The sequence below is a fragment of the Columba livia genome, chromosome 1 (assembly GCF_036013475.1).
Source record: "Columba livia isolate bColLiv1 breed racing homer chromosome 1, bColLiv1.pat.W.v2, whole genome shotgun sequence".
NCBI lineage: Eukaryota > Metazoa > Chordata > Aves > Columbiformes > Columbidae > Columba > Columba livia.
This window is the reverse complement of record NC_088602.1, coordinates 124,921,097-124,940,803: the sequence shown is the minus strand read 5'-3', so window position 1 is coordinate 124,940,803 and position 19,707 is coordinate 124,921,097. Positions and strand designations below refer to the sequence as shown.

Genomic DNA, 19,707 nt, shown 5'->3' with positions numbered 1-19,707 from the left:
CTTCAACAGACATGCATTGCCAAGGAGACAACCCAAGGCCTTTATTCATGATTAATTAAATGTGCAAATGTAGGGACTTATTCCATGGTCCAAGGAAGAACTCTGCAGCTCTTGAGATGAGGGAAGTCATGTGCCCTGGATAACTTGTGCTGAATGTAACTGCTGTTTCTTAGTGTTTTAGCTAAAATAGAATGCAATGTATCAGTTTAACAATATATATTTTCTACCAGGAACCAGAGTCAAATTAACGAAGGGGAGAAATTCCAGACTCTGTTAGTTCTTTCCACCTCTAAGCAACATGATTTTTAGCTGAGACTGCTCATACTTAAAAAGTGATCATTCTGCTTCTCTTGTTCGTATTTTACTGTGTTCGCAGAGCTTTCAGAGTCCGATATATTAGGATTTTACTTTCAAGTAGCCAAATAACTGTGAGGGGCTTTCAAGCCTGAAACTTACCGATGACCTTAATTTACTTGTCAGATAAAAATGTCAAATGACAGACAAGTATAATTGGAAAATGCGGATTTGTTAAAAACTGACAGAGAGACAGGTAAGGCAAAATGATGGAAATACTTATTTTTGCTTGAAGTGATCCTTCTAAAAATCAATAAAGGCACAGTGCTGTGAACAACACATATATAAGCACCTGCATGTGCATACAGACTCCTCACACGCAGGTAAAAGGTTCCATAATCCACTGTCTAGGCAGTGAAAAGACATTAATCAGTGACACTCAAGAATTAAAAATTTTACAGCATTTTTCCACTCTAAATTAAATTCAACATGTCCCTTAATCTCTCTGTTTTGTCTTGTTTTGTTTTAATTTCTCCACCTTTCTCTTAAGGTAAGGCTTAAGTTGTAAATAACAAGACCTTTAATATGTATTTTTTCTGTTATTCATGTTCTTGGACTTTTTTTTGCCATTTCCTGCTTTTTCCTCCTTCATTTTTCTTCTCTATCAGCTGTGCATATTGGTGTATGACCATGTGTTCCACCTTAGGACTGTTCTTGATTATGCAAGACAGAAAAATTCAGTTCAAAAAACAATTATGCTAGGTTGCAAAGCCAAGGAAGTTCCCATGACCTTATTTCACTTCTTTGTGTACACATACGAACGATTATATTTAATCATAAAGTAGCATACAACAAGGAAAAGGGAGGATTTATTACTTATTCCAGCAGAAGATTACATAGTAGACTATAATGTTTGGGTGTCAAAACTCTTCAAACACATTGTAGCTGCAATTAATGTGATTAGTCAAAGTGGTGATCTGATTTTAAAGCTGCAGCATGTATCATACATGTACCCAGAAGTATATTATCCAGATAAACTCTTCACTCCCATTACTCTTCATGCTAAATTCAGGTTATATGCCCAAAATGACATTTGAAGTGTGTATCTGCATTGTTTCAGCTTTCTTGCTTAACACCATGTCTAGAAGTTCCTTCTGCATCCAGCCTCATGTCAGTTCTGTCCCCACCATCCACTCTTCACATCCACACCCTGTCTCAGCACCACTCTGAGTTCTTGAACCAAATGTGTAGAGAAGGAGCTGGACTTCCCTGCCTCTCTGTGCTCAAAGAATATATCCTGAGTCTTCTTCACTTCCTCGCTGGACAGACTGGAAGAAATAGTGCAGACGTTTTAGTCATGGTGCAAGAGGATGAAAAACAGAGCATCTTCCAGCTCTGTTCTCCTTTCTTTTCTTTGAGAAAATTTCTCCAAAATCTTTTAAAAGGTTGTGTATTTGGTATAAAAGGGCTAGAAGCCCAATTGATATCTGTCTTCTTTTTCTTAGCTACATCCTTTAGTTATTTCAATTTGATATCTATCAGGCAGCAGACCTTCCAGCAGACTGAAAGATAACAAAGTGACAGAAAGACAGCTAGACAGATAATAGGGATTTGCTGTAAGACAGATAAGTGCGGATAGTGAGAACTGGAGCTCTAATAGACAGGAGCTGGCTGTCAGATGGATTCACAAGGCGTTGTAAACAACGGTGCTTAAGAAGAATAGGGAAGAAAAATATAAAGTCTAATTAGGATAACCTTTAAATTTTCAGAAGTGCTGCAGTTCTGTGCGCCAGTGAGCTGATGGGCTCCAGTCTAAGGGGGATATGTGGGAAAGGGAGAAGGCAATGGAAAGGCAATCTTAAAAATGACTTTTAAAAGGGAAAAATAATGTCAATACCAGCATAAGAATGCAAAACTTCTTGGTATGTGAAGGCTTCACCTGAAAAGGCTTCTTTCAAGTGCTGCCCCTAACAGTTGCTTCCTGACCAGTGTATGAATGGAAAGCCTGTGCAAGCAGTTTGAGATATGAGCAAGGATGTTGCTCTGGTTTAGGAAACACAGAGGAAAAGTAAAGTCTCTGGGGCTTCTTCTGGGCACATACAGTAGAGAAATCAGGTAGGCCAAAGTGAACAGGTCCTCAGTAAAGGGAAGACATGGACCTATTGGAGAGGGTCCAGGAGGCCACAAACATGACCAGAGAGCTGGAACAGGTCTCCTATGAGGACAGGCTGAGAGAGTTGGGGTTGTTCAGCCTGGAGAAGAGAAGGCTCCAGGAAGACCTTATTGTGGCCTTTCAGTACTTAAAATGAGCCTGTAAGAAAGATGGGGACAGACTTTTTAGCAGGGCCTGTTATGATAAGACAAGGAGTAATGGTTTTAAACTAAAGGAAGGGAGATGCAGGCCAGACATGAGGAAGAAATTTTTTACACTGAGGGTGGTGAAACACTGTCCCAGGTTGCCCAGAGAGGTGGTAGATGCCCCAGCCCTGGAGACATTCCAGGCCAGGCTGGATGGGGCTCTGAGCAACCTGATCTAGTTGAAGATATCCCTGCTCATTGCAGGGGATTGGACTAGATGACCTTTGAAGGTTCCTTCCAACTCAAAACTATTCTACGATTCTATGAAATCTGGAGAACAAATGGCTGAAAATATAAAACACAGTAAGGATATACTTTAAATGAGATGTTCTGAGGTATCCAGCGCTGACTACTACTGAATTAAAAGTAGGACTAGGTAGACATGGGCAGAGATCCAACAAGACAATTTCTAAATATGAGATATGTGCCACATCATTTGTTTCAACCAGAAATTTAATTTACTATTGTCAAAACATCAACCATTTTAACAACAACAACAAAAAATCTTCTTTTTGCATTGGTAATTCAATGTAATTCTAAAGATCCTAGGGACAGCTTCTCTGTTGTTGCATGAATCACAGTACATGCTGGAAACAACATCGGACCTTTATCAGAATCCATGATTCAGAACCCTTCTCTTGAGATTTGGAGTTCTTGAAAGAATGGAGCTCAGGGTTTAAATCACATCTGGTGGCAAATCCAAACCCACGTGATTTGAGTCTGAAAAGTTAAAGACAGATTTTGTGGATGTGGGCAGAAGAGGAAGAATGTGAGAATTCAGTAGATTTGGCGATACAAGCAAGTTTTCGTCTATGCCTGTGGTAAAGAAACTAAAGTTATTGTTTCATCAACATCAGATTTTCAGGCCAATTCATTTTTCACAGTCCTCAAATTTATAAAATACTCAATCAGATATTTTATTAGCATTTCTGAATTTTTTTTTTAATTGTTAATACAATTTATGTGAAGCATGCAAAACTCTACATTGCTTTCAGATTAAAAATCAACATGTGCTTTTATTTATCACCCTGTTTAGCCCAAGCACTAGTCTACACTGCACACATGCTAGTTTGCCCCTTACGTCCCTTCTGGAACAAGCCAACTAGCTCCCTTTCAAATTTTTTTTTCAAGTGATGGGAAAGCTGACATGGTTTCAAAACAAGCCCTGCACAAGAGAGCTACATCACGAAAACACTGCACCGCCTAACGGCTGTAAAATGTTCAATATTTTACCAGTTCCTCTAGGCACAAGGGCCTCTGAGGTGATATAGTAAAAAGCAGTCCTCCAGGAAACAAAACAAAACAAAACAAAAAACTTTGGATCATCAACTTTTTATTTTAAAAAACCCCAACCAAACAAAAAATGTCTTCCATAAACAGCTAGTTAGAAGAGAGAGAGGGAAAAATAGAGAAGGAGAGAGAAAACATATTTGCTCTGGGTGAAATGATTTTTTGTTCTCAGAGTGCATTTTATTTTATCCTAGGAAGGACCAGAGTTTTTTTGTGGTGCTCCTGATACATAAAACCAGGACCTATGAATGATGTTATGCTTCAATTTATAGGCACAGTAGTGGCACACATATGTGCTAGAATGCATGAAACCCTGCAAGTTTTGCCTGTAAGGTGCAGAAACAGGGAGAGTGAATAAAATAGCAGTAAGTAACATGGTCAAAAGCAGTAGTTACAATGCTTTGCAAAGGTATTGTTTCCCAGTAGCAACCCCTTAGCTTTAACAGCGAAGAAATGTCCGACAACATCCATTCATCCATTCTTGCTTCCTTTAAGAGAATTTTTATACCTTTTCTAGGTAACTCCTTTTGCTTTCATAAAGGAAGTACAAATTTTACACTTTCAGATGTTCCATTTATTGGTTTCTGCAGCAGGGAGAAGAGTTCAACAGCAACATGCTTCCCACGCAACGGCTGCCTCAGTCTGCCGGTCAGAAAGTGAGGGTGCTTCCCAAAAACCAGATGAGCATTGCATGATTAAGTACCTGGTTTGTCATTGCTCCTAAGAGCTTGCCTTTCTTCTGCTTCATGCTCCATCATTAATAATTATATCAAAAAGTCTTGGTGTTCCTAGTAAGGATGTACCTAATTTTGCCCTATATAACTGAAATGGCACACATAGCGTTTCAACCAGTAAACTGGAGATGTCGTGACATTGATATACACATCTCTCAATTGATGAACCATTGCTTTTTTACCGCTTGTCTATCACTTTAAAGAAAAATCTTAATTTTGGATTGCCCACTTTACCACTACTGAGTAACAAAATATGTCAATATTTAAGCAGGGTAGATGGAATAATCTTGTATGTTCACCTGCAACTGGTCCTGGAATCCTTCTTTAGATGTTAAGACTGTAACATGTACAACTAACTGGTAGAGCTGAAGGATGTTACTAACTAATGTCAGTTGAGAAGGGTTTTTGTCAAACACATTAAATATTTTTTTATCATTTTAATGAGACTGTTAGTTGATAAATTTTCTGTTGACAACACAGACTTTTAAAAGACTATTTTTCCCAGCCTTCTGATAAAAACATTAGATTTATATAAAATTAGTATAGCTCACGTGAAACTAATTAAAATCTGACTAACAGAAAGACCAGAAAATGTAATTGCAAATGTGGAATTTTCACCAAGTAAGTTGTTTCTAATGGGTAGAGATGGAGAGAGCGGCAATGGTCTGTACTGGTCTAATATTATTTGGCATCTTTCAGAAAAATTGAGAAGAATACGTATTAAAAAATCAGAAAATTTTCAGCTGAGCTGCATGTTGCCAGAGTAGTAAATGATGAAAATAGATTCCTTCACAGCTTGACTTGGACTGGTTTGTAAGATAGATGCATGCCAACAAGGGCAAATTGACATTTGCATGTACTGATATAACTATGCAGTCCAAGTCTCAGCACAACCGTCCCCAATCCTTCCATCTAAATGTAGGTCAGCATCTTGGAATACAACTGTACTAGCAAACACATTGCTATGTTATTCAGCTGTGTATGACAATGCTCTAGTTCAGGCAGCAAGTGCTTGACCTGTAAGTGAAAGAAAACTGATTTATAAGGAGGTAAGTGGTGTTAGATCTGTTTACAGCATCATAAACAGATTTAGTTTTCCAGTTTAATTCAGTATCAGGTTCAGCTCTGATGTAATACTTCAAAAGGGATGTTAAAATTTTGAAGAGCTACAAAATGATTCAATGTTTAGAAAAACTGTGGGTTTTTTAGCGTGAGAGAGCATTTATATCACAGGAAATACAAGAGAATTCTTAAAAATGGCATATTTAGGTGACAAAGCACCTTTAGGTGAGGAAGAGACTTCTGATAGTATTTAGCTTTTTAATTTGGCACAAAAGGGTCACAAGGCACAAGCTAAATAAAAATAATCAGGCTAAACATAACGTGCAAGTTTTTAATGACAAAGTTTAAGCATTGGCACTATCTACCTATAAATATGGTGAGCTCCTCACTACTCGAAGACTATAAATCAAGACTACTTGTATATGTTAGATGTTACATTTCAATCTATTTTCATTAGGTGTCTGGAAAAGTTACAGTTACAGACATTTGGCCCATGTTATGAAAGGGGAACAAAGGAATGATCATAATGATCTGATACTGCCTCAAAGTTTAGAATAGGCCAAATTTCAAAATACTGCTGTTAGGAAGTAAGATATTTGGAGTGTAACAAGGCAACATTTGATTGGTTGCTAAGTACTGCTGCAATTGGAAATAAATAATATTTACCAGCAGGCTCTGACATTGCTTTTTAATTTTTTTTTTCCCCTTTGAAATCTAAAGAAGTACTGTATAAACATTTGAATAAGACCACAGTCCTTTAAACTACCTTTTAAATTAAACTGCAGTCTTTATCTAGCTCCAGGTACCATTTCCAACAGCGGCAGAATTTCTCTTGATCTGCATCTCAGTTGATCATAAAGAAAAAATTCTTCCATCTACATTTCCTTTCAATCACACAACGGTTTATAACAAATCAAACACTTCTAGCCAGGCACAAGCTTAAGCAATAAATGTTGGTAAACAGCAAATATATAATGTCTATTTATGTTTCATTAGCAAGATTCACACTGGGTGCTTAGAAGTAATAGAGGTAATAAATGTTTAAGAGTGTTGTGAGCTCTAGCTCATCATGCAGCCCAAGGGCCAGTTGCATCAGCACAACTGAGAAGGAGACATGGGGCTGGGAGGAGTGGATGGAATCTCAATCTCATCAACAGTGCCAATGAGAGAAATGTTAGTGGGACCACTGTCCTCCTGATTTAGATGGGCAAGTCACATTTTCACAAACACAACACAGGGACATAGAGGTTTAAGTAGCATTTACTTTTGATATGGGTTATGTTCCTGGGTGCCTAAAGACTAGTATTTATTGCATCAGAAGATGCGGATGGGATCTACTGGAATTCTTGAAAGCACCCAAGTTGCTCAACACCTATTCAAAGCAATTGGCTTAAGTACCCAGAAAATTTTTGAAAGTCAAATTAGGCATTAAGCACCTGGAAATCTATCCCTACAATATTTCTGAAATAGAAGTTAAGAAGCAATGAAAATGGAACACAAACCCATGGGTGCTCTTGAAAACACTTATGTAGTTTTGAGTTTGTATTTTAGCTTAAGCAACACGAATTCTAAAACACTAATGAAAAACATGGTATACATAACCAGTTAATTAAAGTAATTTCATTAATGAGTGTTTAGTGTTGTATCTTCTACACTAATTTTATCTCAAATGCTTGTAAATACCTTGTTTGCAGTTTCTTTGAACATGGAGGGCGATACGTGTCTTAAATATAAAATTGTTCAGAGCATGAACATCATACATAGCACCAAGGCTTTTTGCATATTCTGTAGGAATATGTGGGCTTTTTACTTCTTACTGGCAAATTTAGCAGGCTTACTGAGTGATGGAAATGCATATGCTTCTTTTTAATTATTATTATTTTTATTTGTAGAGTCTGTGAGTACTGAAAACTACAGAGAAAAGACTCCATCACTGTGGAGTCTTGGAGCTGTGTTCTTGGAGCTGGCCTGAAGCTGCCAGACTAACATAGAGCCTGACTAAGGGTATTTCTAGATGTCAAAAGCAAGACTTTATTTAAGCAAAGAAAGGATCATAGAATCATAGACTATCTCAAGTTGGAAGGGACTCATAAGAAAATTTTGCAGAAGAAAACATTCTTCTTTGCTGTTATAAATCCAGAAGTCTGAGGCTGAGGCTTACTTGCTTTTTATCATACAGCAGTGGTCATCTTGTGATAAGCAAATGGAATGGATTCAGCCATTCAAACTCTCAGTGTCTCACTGTTTTAGAATTAGATGCTACTTCTATTGTATTTGACTTTTTTTTCCTTCAGTAAAACTTACTTTCATCTCCAGTTTCAAATTCAAACTTCTGGCTATAGCCGCTGTATCCTGCTGCCGTCCTGACTCTGATATGAAATATATACTTGGTGGCTGGCTTGAGACCTGTGACGATAACACTTGGAGCCTTGGACCTTGTGGAGGAATAGCTGAGCTGCTCATGCTCCTGAGGGACAAAAGAGGGGAGAAATGATATCAAGTTGAGTGGTACAAACTTTGCAAAAATGATATAGCAGAACTGAAGCTCCACTCTCTTCTCATGAATGTAAAACGTGTTTATAAAAGGAGGTGCAGGTATGGATTTCCATACTTCAATTTTGTGCTGTAGTCATAATGTACGATACGGCCTTGACTTAAATTTCAATTTTTTGTCTTAAATCTTGCTTATAAACATACAACATTTTTGTGTCTTGGGTTAGTAATTATGCTGTAGTCTAAACAATATGGAATTAGTACAAGACTACATCCACAGAAAATGGCAGCTGAATGGTAGCTTATTATTTTTGCACAATGGACAAACTAGGAGGTCATTAAATACTAGTAAGCCGTGAAGTAAAGATGTGGGAGTATTCAAATACCCGCTACTCACTTCTACCCGCAGGTAGTGCCAAAATGCCGGCGCTATCCGTGGGTAGACCTGTGGGTAAAAGAAAATAAAAATTAACTTTTTCTTTAAAGTCTGTATGTTCAACTGCTTCAGTGCTGTTGAATTTAATTTATCTTTCCAGGTAGCTTGAATGCAGTTGCACGTGAAATTCCCTTTCACACTCTATAAGGAGAAACACTCTCTACAAAATTCCCCTGTTTATGTCCTAGCTGCTGATCCTGGGCATTTGCTGAGAATTCCTGACTCTCACAGAGATTGCTGAGAATTATGGTGTGCAGAGATTACCAGTAATTACCACTGCACACCAGCTGATGTGGTATGGTGACCAGACACATTGACTGTTGTGCAAAAACTAAGTGCTGCTTTGCTAGAGAGGTTGTTGACAATACCTTTACATGAGAGGATGACTTAAAGAAGAGAGTGGTTATTCCCTGTCATTAGCTACTGTCACTTGATAAATCAGTAATCTGTAACATTTTATATGGTGCCTTAAGGTTAGCTTTATTTCATTGCAGCAAGATTTGTTGCCAAACTGACATATAAGCAGAAATGTCCTTGGCATATGCTTAACAATCCAACTGTGATGCCGATAAAGCACCATATACATTTATGATATCATGCAGTAATATTAGAGTATATGTAAGTTATTCAAAGGGTGCTTCCAGCCTGTTAAGAAGGACACAATCTGGTTGACAAAAGAGATATAACCAGGAGAAGAATAGTTTTCAGTTAGATTCTGTTGGACTTTTAACGTCTTCTGAGGAACATACATATATTTTTATATAGAACAAATAGATTTATATGAAACATGATGAATCAACTTAAGTCATGATGTAACAAAGTCCTATTAGCATAGAGCAGCAAGTATTTCAGTATTCCCCCAGTAGGCCTAGAAGGAGACAGCTAAGAAAAGCAAACTAAAAGATGAAGACATTAAAATAATGTAATGACTTTGTTAAGTGAAGAAGGAAGGCAACAATGACCAGCATCTAAGATAATTTCATTTAAACTTCAAACAGTGGAAATACTTTGAGAAACTATAGTAAGAGGAAGTGTTGATTTGTTTTTGCAAATTCCAGAACAGCAAGAAGTGTATATTTAAATTGAAATAGTAAGACACAGTGTACATGTAATCTTATGGACGGACACCACAATTAATATGCCATCTAATGACTTCTATAACTATCAGAAGATTTCTTCCAGTTACTTGAAATGCTATAACTTCACATTGAACAGGTTAGCGGATTTTAGACATACTCTTTAGAAATGACAGAAAATATCTATTTTCCTTTGAAAGAAGGCCAACCTGTTAAAGTGATGGATATTTTTTTTGTGTGACTAAGCCTGTGTCAACTTGAAAAACAGCATATATGTGACAAAAAAAGGTATAATAAGTTAATACTCGAATTTGTAAGGAAATAGAGAACTCCTACACATACAGAGGAGTTTTCATACTACTTTACTGATATTTCAGTAACAGTGTGTCATAATTAGCTAATTTTTATTCTATAGTGTTGGTATATTTGCAACTTCCAGGCACTTCCATGTCTAGAGGTGTCATATAACTTAACATGTAACTTGGTCACGGTATGAAAACTTGGAGAACAAAAGACTTGAATTTATTTAGGAATGAAGCTGCTGAGTAGAAGTGTGCACATTTCCATCTCAAGAGACCAAGTCTTTCAACATAGGCTAGCAATCAGCTCAAAATCAATCAAAGAATTAGAAAAACAAACCAAACAAACAAACAAAAGAAACCACCTGATTTTGCGCTATCCTAAGACCACACTGAATCATAGTTATGGCCCAGCATTTGTGATCTTGTTTGTTAAATACAATATCAACATAAGACTCACTTCAGTCCAGGTGAAGACATGACATCCAGTGAAGGAAACATTCTGGATATGTTCATTAAGGGTTACGTAAAGAGCAAATGCTTGTTTTGTACAGGGATTAGTATGCTTCAGTTCAAAGTTTTAGTGACTACTACGTACTACATCTGTCATGGTCCAGACACAGGTGGGCAGAGAGCTTGTGCTCTGGAATGCTCTGGAAATTTTCATTTAGGCTCTGCAACCGGTAAGATAAGGCAAAGACCAGCACCTAGGGCAGGGGTGTCAAACAGCTACATTTATATAGTCCTAAAATTACATTTGACCCTTTGAAGGCAACTGCGAGGCTGATGTGGACCCCACTGAAAATGAGTTTCACACTCTGACCTAAGGGATTTCACTGAATGATGTAATAGTTGCAAACCATTTCCCTTCCCCAGACAACCTTACTGCTTGAAAACAAGTTTTAAGCATTTAATAATGTACTGCTTTTTTTGACCTACTGTAGAGATTGCAGAAATAAAGTTTCAAAATAATCTGATGGAATTGTAAAAAGAAGTCGTTTCCTTCAGAGAAGGATGGAAATGGAAATTTTGTCAAGAACTGGTGGAGACTCTCCAAGATTCAGTGATAAGATTTACTCCCTGAAACCTGCAGAATAAAGCTAGTGGCAGCAAAGAATTGGGAATAACCTCTGAAAAAAGCAATCTGAGCTCTATCTGTTATGTTATATCTGTTATTACAAACTAACTACTGCCGTATAAAACACAGCATTTAGGATACATTGGCTCCCTAACCAGGGATACGGACAGACAGTTACCAAGCATAATTTTTTCTATTTTTAGTTGGTCAAAGATAATGAGTGTGACAAGGACTGTGGTGGAAACACTTAATCAACAAAATGGGTCCACCTGCCTGTGTGGGCAGGCTGGGGCTAACAGCAGCTTCCTGAGACTCAGGCATCCCTGCCTGTCCCTTCTGGGTGGTGGAAGGTATTCTGGTCACCTTCAAGGGTTGTCTGGCTTGCTGCCCACTCACCATCTGCCTGGGGCCACCTGCGGGAGGCCCTGAGGTGTCCCATCTCCACACCCTCCCATCTCCTTTCTTCTTTCTTATCTGCAGCCTCTTATGCCACCCATCACAGTCTGAAAAATGATGTCTAGGAGCACACGATCATAAAAGTGCTACTGCTGTCATATGGGAAAGGGGGTAGGATTTGTTATTACAAGTGAAAGAGGGGAAATGGAACCTATCGTCTTGGTGTGTTTGCAAAAAACGTTCAGAAGCTTGTACCTGAGGAGACAATTGCTCAAACTCAAGACAAAATGACTAATAGCTATAAACTCCACCCTGTTTCATGTGAATGCTTCATACAAAGAAATCAGCCTTTTTGGACTGGATTCATACATAAGACAATTCTCCAGACAGTGGATGTTTTGCCATTACTGCCTTCTTATGACAACAAAGTCTACCTGGAAAGCCAGAGCTTTCCACAGAGACACAATTTTAGGTTGATGGGGTGGCTTTCAAGGTTGGTCAGTCCTTCTGCCATGACCTTTCCCAGGGAGGCTAAAGATGGTCTCAGAATAAAATAATACAATTCTAGTCTGCAGAGAATTATGGGATACTTTGTTATATTCTTGCCACAGACAATATGCACTTACGTTTGAATGGATTCTAGCTTCAAAAAGTGAAGTTTAAACTGCAAGAATTCAATGTACTTCCTGGATGTTAGTGCATGCTTTTACCAGATTCTGATTTTATGTTTTGGAAAAATTTAGACATCTATTTGCCCTTCTGCCATGCACCCTATTTCCCATCAAAATGAAGCATGGTTTTGTGGGCTAGAAGGAGCCACAGTATGCTCTGTGACAGAACTCTGACCTGGAGAGTGATGGGACCAGGATCAATGGGAACTGTCAAAGACTACATCTGTTCTGTATTTCTTGATAACTGCAGAGGACTACCACAAAATCTGCCTACTGTAAATTTGTCTTGGTGAAAATCTGTAATGAAAACATAAATATAATACAAATGTCAAGTGATGCCCATGTTATTATACAGTATAATGCAGAGCCTGTAACTAGCTATCAAAGTTAAACAGAATCATATTATGAATTTTGAAAATCTCTCTGGCTAAAGAAAATGTATTTTTCTTTTGTGTGATTCTTATCAGTGGATTCAGTTCTGACTATGACAATGTTCACAAATCCTTAACAGTTCAGTCTGTGCCTGAACATGAGCACTTTTCAGAATCAAACTCTTTCCTGCAGCCACCTCTGCATGAGTTTCTGAATCTGTATCTATCCTAATTTTATATTGGGCTTTATAGTCAAGATATTTTTTTAATATCTAAGGAAATACATCAACTGAATGGAAGTTACAATGGAGCTAATGGTCTAATTGATTTAATGGAGTAGCAGGATCAGAATATAAAAAAGTAATGAAAAGCTTTCCACCTTTGAAATGTAACAGAATAGCTGGATCTGTCCCATCAACATATGCTGTAATGAAACATTTCCACTATATGATATCACAAGATTAAATGACAGCTCTTTATTATGCTTCACTGAAAGCAGTGTTAGGTTAACAGTCGTACTTGATGATCTTAAAGGTCTTTTTTAACAAAAATGATTCTATTATTCAACAAGTCTATTCATGAATGTCATATTCAATATCCAGATGTTATATTATCATAATGAGTATTAGCATTTTTCTCATATGCTCAAGAGAAAGGAGATTCCCTCTGATGAAATTAATACTTGTAAACAAAGAGATATACTTCCATATGCCACACCTATGTGAACATGCTGCTCTCCAACTTCACCCTCATCTTAATTTGGAGGAAAACAGCACAGAAATGAAGACCTTGTACACATATATGAAATAAAATATTGATAAAAATAAGCAAAATGTAATGACCTTTTATCACTTTAGACTCACACTGCAATCCAAAAGCTTACATTCTGATGCTATGGGTGAGAAAAAGTATATAAAGTTTAAAATATTTAGTGCAAAAAAAGATTAATGGAAATAAAAGCTGAAATACAGAATTTTGCTTATAGTGCTCAAGTAATCTTTAAAATGTTAACTTTCCCAGTAAAGCACTGATAAAAATCCAGGCACTTTCAGGCAGTCAAGATTTGTCACTGTTCATATTTGAGTGGGAAAGAGAACAATGGCTCTAACCAAAATAATATCAGTTCTTATTTTAGCAACTGAAAAAGTTAAGCAAATATAATTTTCTACAATTTAGAATATACAATGGGGGCTCCAGGAGTTAACGCTCTCTTGCACTTCACTTTAACTTATTTTATGAACGACAATCAAGGTATTGAGTTCATTGAGTCCCACGAGTAACTGAAAAGGCTTCGTAAATTGACACTGGGGAAAGGGTTTTCAAAGGCTTTTGCCAGCTGAGGACATACTTATTGTGTACCTACAACTTCCAAATGTATGTGTACAGAAAGAATCCACGGAGACAGTAACTGAATTTACTATCAACTGCTTGCAAATACGTTTTCTAGTTTATATCCATTGTCCTCCAACATGAAAATTCTGTACTTAAGCTGTATAATCCTGCTTAGCCTTTTTGGAACGCTATCACTTAGCAGAAAGAAATACTAATAGAGATTCAATCTCTACACCACAGAGACCAGGTCTTTCTCCTGTGCACTAAAGCACAATGTCAAAGCTGAATACGTATCACATTAAGGAAGATTCAGAGTTCCATGACTCAGATATTATCAACGTTTAAATAAAAGCACCGATAATAAAAAAGAATCTTTTATGAGACCATTTGGTAACATTTTTCCTCTTTCCTAGATATATCAGTTTGAAGGATATGCCTACAGAGGAAGCATCATTATTTTAAAGGAATGGTCACAATTCTGGAAGATAGGCATTTTTATTAGTCATAAGCTCCAACCCCTTCCTTACTTTTCTCATGGATTCAGCTATGATGGTAACTAATTGCCTCCAGGGTCAGCTGAACTTTAATGTTGCAATACACATTAGAATAAAACAGTAGGTAATTACTAGGTATAGCCAATATGTGATTAATCAGTTTAAAGATAAATAACAGCTAACTGTGGAGTTTATACATACTGTCTGTGTTTTCCAATAAAAACATAGCCCCCATAGCTCTAATTTATGGAAATTGTCTTTGATTTATACTGTCTATATTTCTCTCATAACTAATTTGTCCCCAGTAAATGTCAAAAATTATTTTATTTCTTTGCAATAAAATATTTCCATAATATGATTGCTGAATGCCTATTGCCCCTAGTCATATATCTCTCTTCTCATCTTACATAGATTGTTGTAGATGAAGAGTAATTACACTGAAATCAGTAAAATTAACTAAACCTGGGAAACTCTGTCTTTGAAAGCTTCTTTATTTTTACTAATTTTGTGTATGATTTTCTTTTAGATTACTACTTTGACCTGTAGTATATCTATTAACATAAATGACATCAGTAATATTTGGAAGATATTAGAGAAAAGACTTACAGGGTCAAAAATGTGCTTCTAACATTAACTAATATCTGATTATGATCAGATCAACAGGATTAGGTAAATTCTCATTGCAATATAGTCATAAAAAAAATTACAAAAATAGAAATAATAGTCAAAGATAACATTAATATTCTTCAAAAATATTTCCTAAAAATCTTGTAACTTTTGTTTCCAGCTGACCAATGAACTCAATGTAAATTTAGAAAAGTAAGTACGAATATCTGAACAAAGATGAAAATTCTAACAGGAAAAAGTAGGGCCATAGAGAAAATTGCTTCAGAGAAGAAACCTGTAGCATTTTAAGGCATCGGCCACTTTAGGGTGTAATCTTTTGCCTTCCCTTTTTGACCTCCCTTGTGATTAATCTGAAATGCTGAAAGTTTGGGGAGCTGAAATACTAGTGTGCTTTACCTGTCTGGCCTTTCAATATTTTATATTTTGATTGCTTGTCAGTCAACTCATCACTTTCTCCATACATAAAGTGAAGCTGTCAACAAGAAAAGGGAAAGAACAGATAACCAATCATAAAGAAAATACGGAAAGGTCAAAACCCAGCCAAACCTGATTTTAATTGGATTATATAACTGGTAAGGCAGAAATGAGTTGATGCGAGGTGAACCATGAAAAAGAGAAAATTAAATGAGGAGAGATGAGGACAGTGTGACTCTAAACCAGTGTTAACCTTCTCGCCAGCCTAACGAGGGGAGAGGTGGGCTGAGCAAAAGCTGTGTGGTTGACATGGTGGGCCCAAGGGAACACCAAGTGGGGAGGCAGCACACAGGACACTGCTGGTCATACTGACAAGGAGATTAAATCGAAAGGAATAAAAATAGGTCCATGCCTTAAGTTGGTGATGGAACAGGGTGCAATTCAGAATATAATAAAGGGAGCTGGGGAACATGACTTGAATTATCAGATAAGAGCAGATACTAAATTCCATCTTTATAGCAGTTAAGAGCTACTCTGATAACATTTGTTTTCTAATTAAAAATATTTACCAGTGAAAACCTCTGTACCAGTATCTCCAGGAGTCTTTCTAACTTCAGCATATAAAAATGTCTGCCTCTCCAGTTGTCCCTGAAGATTTTTCTTATTTTTTCACTCATTTTAATTTTATTTTCCTCTGCTCTGTCTTTTCCTGCTGGGAAGAAGCAATGAGCTACTGCAAGCATGAACTAATTTCCTAATGTTAAAGATCAACTCAACTAGTATATACAAGCATTGCTGTCTTTGGACAGCAAAGCAGAGTTTCCTCTGAGATACCTAACACTAAGGTGTACTTCATAATGAGATAATAAACCCACTGACAAATACAGCTCTACAGGAAACAGACATAATCCTGCAAAATTTGAAGACTGGAAACCTTCTGTGACTCTGTTGTGAAGCAAGCCCAGAGAACTCTGTACAGCCAGCCAGTGGGCTAATTCCCAAGTCATTCATTTAGTGTATAAGATTTATAGTTCAAATTTCTGAATCGACTCCTATGTATGCCACTGCAGACTTGAGACTCCACATAAGCAATACAGGTTCTTTCTCCCCATGCTCACCTTTAACTCTCCCTCAGAGTCCAGCAATCTGCAGATTAGTGGGTTTCTGAATTAAATAAAATTGCTTCATTATGTCTTACAGCTCACAGGCTTTTCTTCCACAAATTTACTTAATTATTTTTTTTAACCAATTTTGCTTATGGCTTCCAAAACATTCTTAGGCAACAAGTTTAATTATAAACTCTTTTTTAGAAATACTATTTTATTATTTTGTTTCATATCTGGTTCCTGATGACTTTGTTGAATATACTCTAGTGCTTCATCTGCAAGAAATAGTGAATAATCATGAATATCGATGATTTGTACAGTCAAACTCAACATATGTCTGTGTATCACAGAACAGCACTTCTAGTTACAGATGGGAAGTAGGTCACTGGATAATGAAATTTTAAAAATGCAAGACCCTGGAGGAAAGATTACAAAAAGGGACAACTCATGACGTAAAAAAATACTGTAGCCACAATACCTGAAAGTCTCTAAGTAACAGAACACTGGGTAACAGAGCACTGGAACAGGCTGCCCAGGGAGGTTGTGGAGTCTCCTTCTCTGGAGACATTCAAAACCCACCTGGACACCTTCCTGTGTAGCCTCATCTAGGTGTTCCTGCTCTGGCAGGGGGCTTGGACTGGATGAGCTTTCGAAGTCCCTTCCAATTCCTAACATTCTGTGATTCTGTGAAGTTGCTGAGATATATGGCAGTCAATCTCACACCCAACATCATCAGCATTGGAAAAATTACAGAAATGCTGTACACACAAAACTGCTGCATTCCTTCATGGTAGAATCCAACACTGTGGTTCCCCTATTTCACGTTGAAGCGTGAAGACGTTTTTAACATAAGGAAGCATCCTACAACTGAAGTGGAATTTCAATACAAGAGCAATGATCCGATTTTTCAGAAAACTTCTACAATGATGGTTACTTGATACAACACAATGTAGCCAATGCTCTATTTTGACAAATAAAAGCACAACATATTTTCAGAAATTTAAATGAGTCTACCAATCCTAAAAATGCAGTATAGCACTGGGTCAGCTACAAAAAAAACTCAGCTGTAATGGTCCTGATGACTAAATCTGCTTAATTTACCTAATTGCAGAATCCCTACAATCTCCATAGGTAGTGTAGGTCCAAGATTTTGCTTAGGGCTCCTGTTTTGTGCTGGATATACACAGACTGAAGCACACGAGGTTCCACCTGAATATGAGCAGAAACTTCTTCACAGAGAGGGTGACAGAGCACTGGAACAGGCTGCCCAGGGAGGTTGTAGAGTCTCCTCTGGAGACATTCAAAACCCACCTGGACACATTCCTGTGTGATCTGCTCTGGGTGAACCTGCTTTAGCAGGTGGGTTGGACTAGCTGATCTACAGAGATCCTTTCCAATCCCAACCATTCTGTGATTCTATGATATTTTATCACGTTTGTAACACCTTGCTGGAAAATTTTAACTTCTGTGTGTAATGTATGCATCTTTACAAATGCCCTTGCAAAAAACTACATACTGTATTAAATACCTCTTGAGGCAAAAAGCCTTTCCAACTTCTTTTAAAAATGTATTTCAGTCTTCCAGGGTGTTAGGACAGGTCGAGTAACTAGGCTGATTTTAAGACTAGTTTGAGCCTAAGTTGAATCTTCTGATTTTAAGCCTGGGTTGAATCTTCTACATAAATATATTTTCTTCTTAGAAGAGCAGACTAATGTACATTTTTCTGTTTTCATTTGCTACAGAATATTTCCTACCTGGCAAACACAGAAAAGATCCTTACTGATATACACCAGCTCAGACACAAGCCATACTTAAAGTAAAACTATTCATAGTCGTTTACTTGGTTCACAGATACACATAAGAGAGCTGTCAATTGTGGTTCAGTGGCATTAATAAAGCTATCGCTTTTATTTAATTAAGCAAAATACCTACGGTTATAGATACCATTGATTCAGGTCATTATGGTGAACCTGGAGTAAATGACTAAAGTCATTAGGATTAATTTAAATCTCTATGAATGTTATATGATAATGAGTCTTTCTCATGCTGTGTATACAGTTCTTTGGGACAACTACTTTCCTTTTCAGAGAAAATCAGGACTTATAAATACAGAATAAAGTTGACAATATTAATATAGATTTCAACAGCACACAATAAAAATCAATCTTGGAGGAAGAATTTTGGCTTTAAAATACAACCTCTGACACTAACTACAGTTTTACTTGTATCACTCCAATAAAAATAATAAATGAAAGGGAAGATGGAACTGTGGATCTATATACAGGGACAATCCTTTGAGACTGTGTAGCATTTTTCATGATGCAAACCTCTTCAGATATACGCATATCAATAGCTATTGAAAAGTCATTGAAATATCATGTTCTGTGTGTATTTGTGAACATGTATGTGCATTTTTTGTGTCTCAGTGAAGGCAGACAGCAAACATCTATCTGATAATGTTAACTCAAAAGTTCTGAATTAACCTCTAGTGGCATGACTGTATTGCAGATCCTGGCTTTACATCACAAGTAAATATAGCATGTTATTTAATTTTATGTTTTCTTCAAATACCTCGGTGAGTTAACAGAGGAGTATAAAGCAAAAATGGAAATATTTCTCCAATTGGTTTAACATGAATTTCAAAGGACAAAGTAAACAATCTAACAAGTAAGCCACAATGCTGATTTTACACTTGCAAAACTGATGAAGCAATTTTTGTTCTTGTTTTTGTATCAGGGAAGTTCCCATCTCTAATTTAAATGACTTTAGCAGAAATAATACTTTTGGTGTTGATAAAAACAGATTAAAAAAAAAAAAAAAGAAATTTACAGACAGGTGACAATACCTTTTTTAAAAAAGGAAGAGCTGTCTCAATCACTAAATAATTGCCATTGTGTTAATACAATATGTTAGTACTTCTGGCAGTATAAACAAGAAAAAGAGACAGTTTGTGCAAGGTCATTGCAAATACAATGTGCATCAACCTGGTCAAGTTCCTACAGCAACATAAATGTTTTTATGAGCAGCAGGTGAATTCCTGCAAAAGACTCTGAAGCTATTAACAGCTTGGTAAGGAGTGCATAATGATAGGCTGTTAACTCTGCTTCCCTGACAACGAAATGAAGAAAGGGCGCTTTGAAACTATTAATACTAATATATTTAAAAAAAAAAAAGTA

The 19,707-nt window shown here is 36.9% G+C and overlaps 1 protein-coding gene across 7 annotated transcripts in view; it reads right to left on the bottom strand.

The window, feature by feature from the left end:
* The window catches only part of EPHA6 (EPH receptor A6), a 502,797-nt gene that overhangs the window by 139,376 nt on the left and 343,714 nt on the right, over positions 1-19,707 (bottom strand). For 3 of the 7 annotated variants that reach the window (XM_065076549.1, XM_065076536.1, XM_021287761.2), the window contains 2 exons: positions 8,629-8,676; positions 8,043-8,205 (listed from right to left, as the gene is read on the bottom strand). The exons of 1 other annotated variant lie outside the window; for it this stretch is intronic. In XM_065076549.1, the coding sequence (XP_064932621.1) occupies positions 8,043-8,205; positions 8,629-8,676 (211 nt within the window). The remainder of the gene's footprint in view (positions 1-8,042; positions 8,206-8,628; positions 8,677-19,707) is intronic. 3 more of the 7 variants (XM_065076555.1, XM_065076544.1, XM_021287771.2) reach the window with 1 other exon arrangement.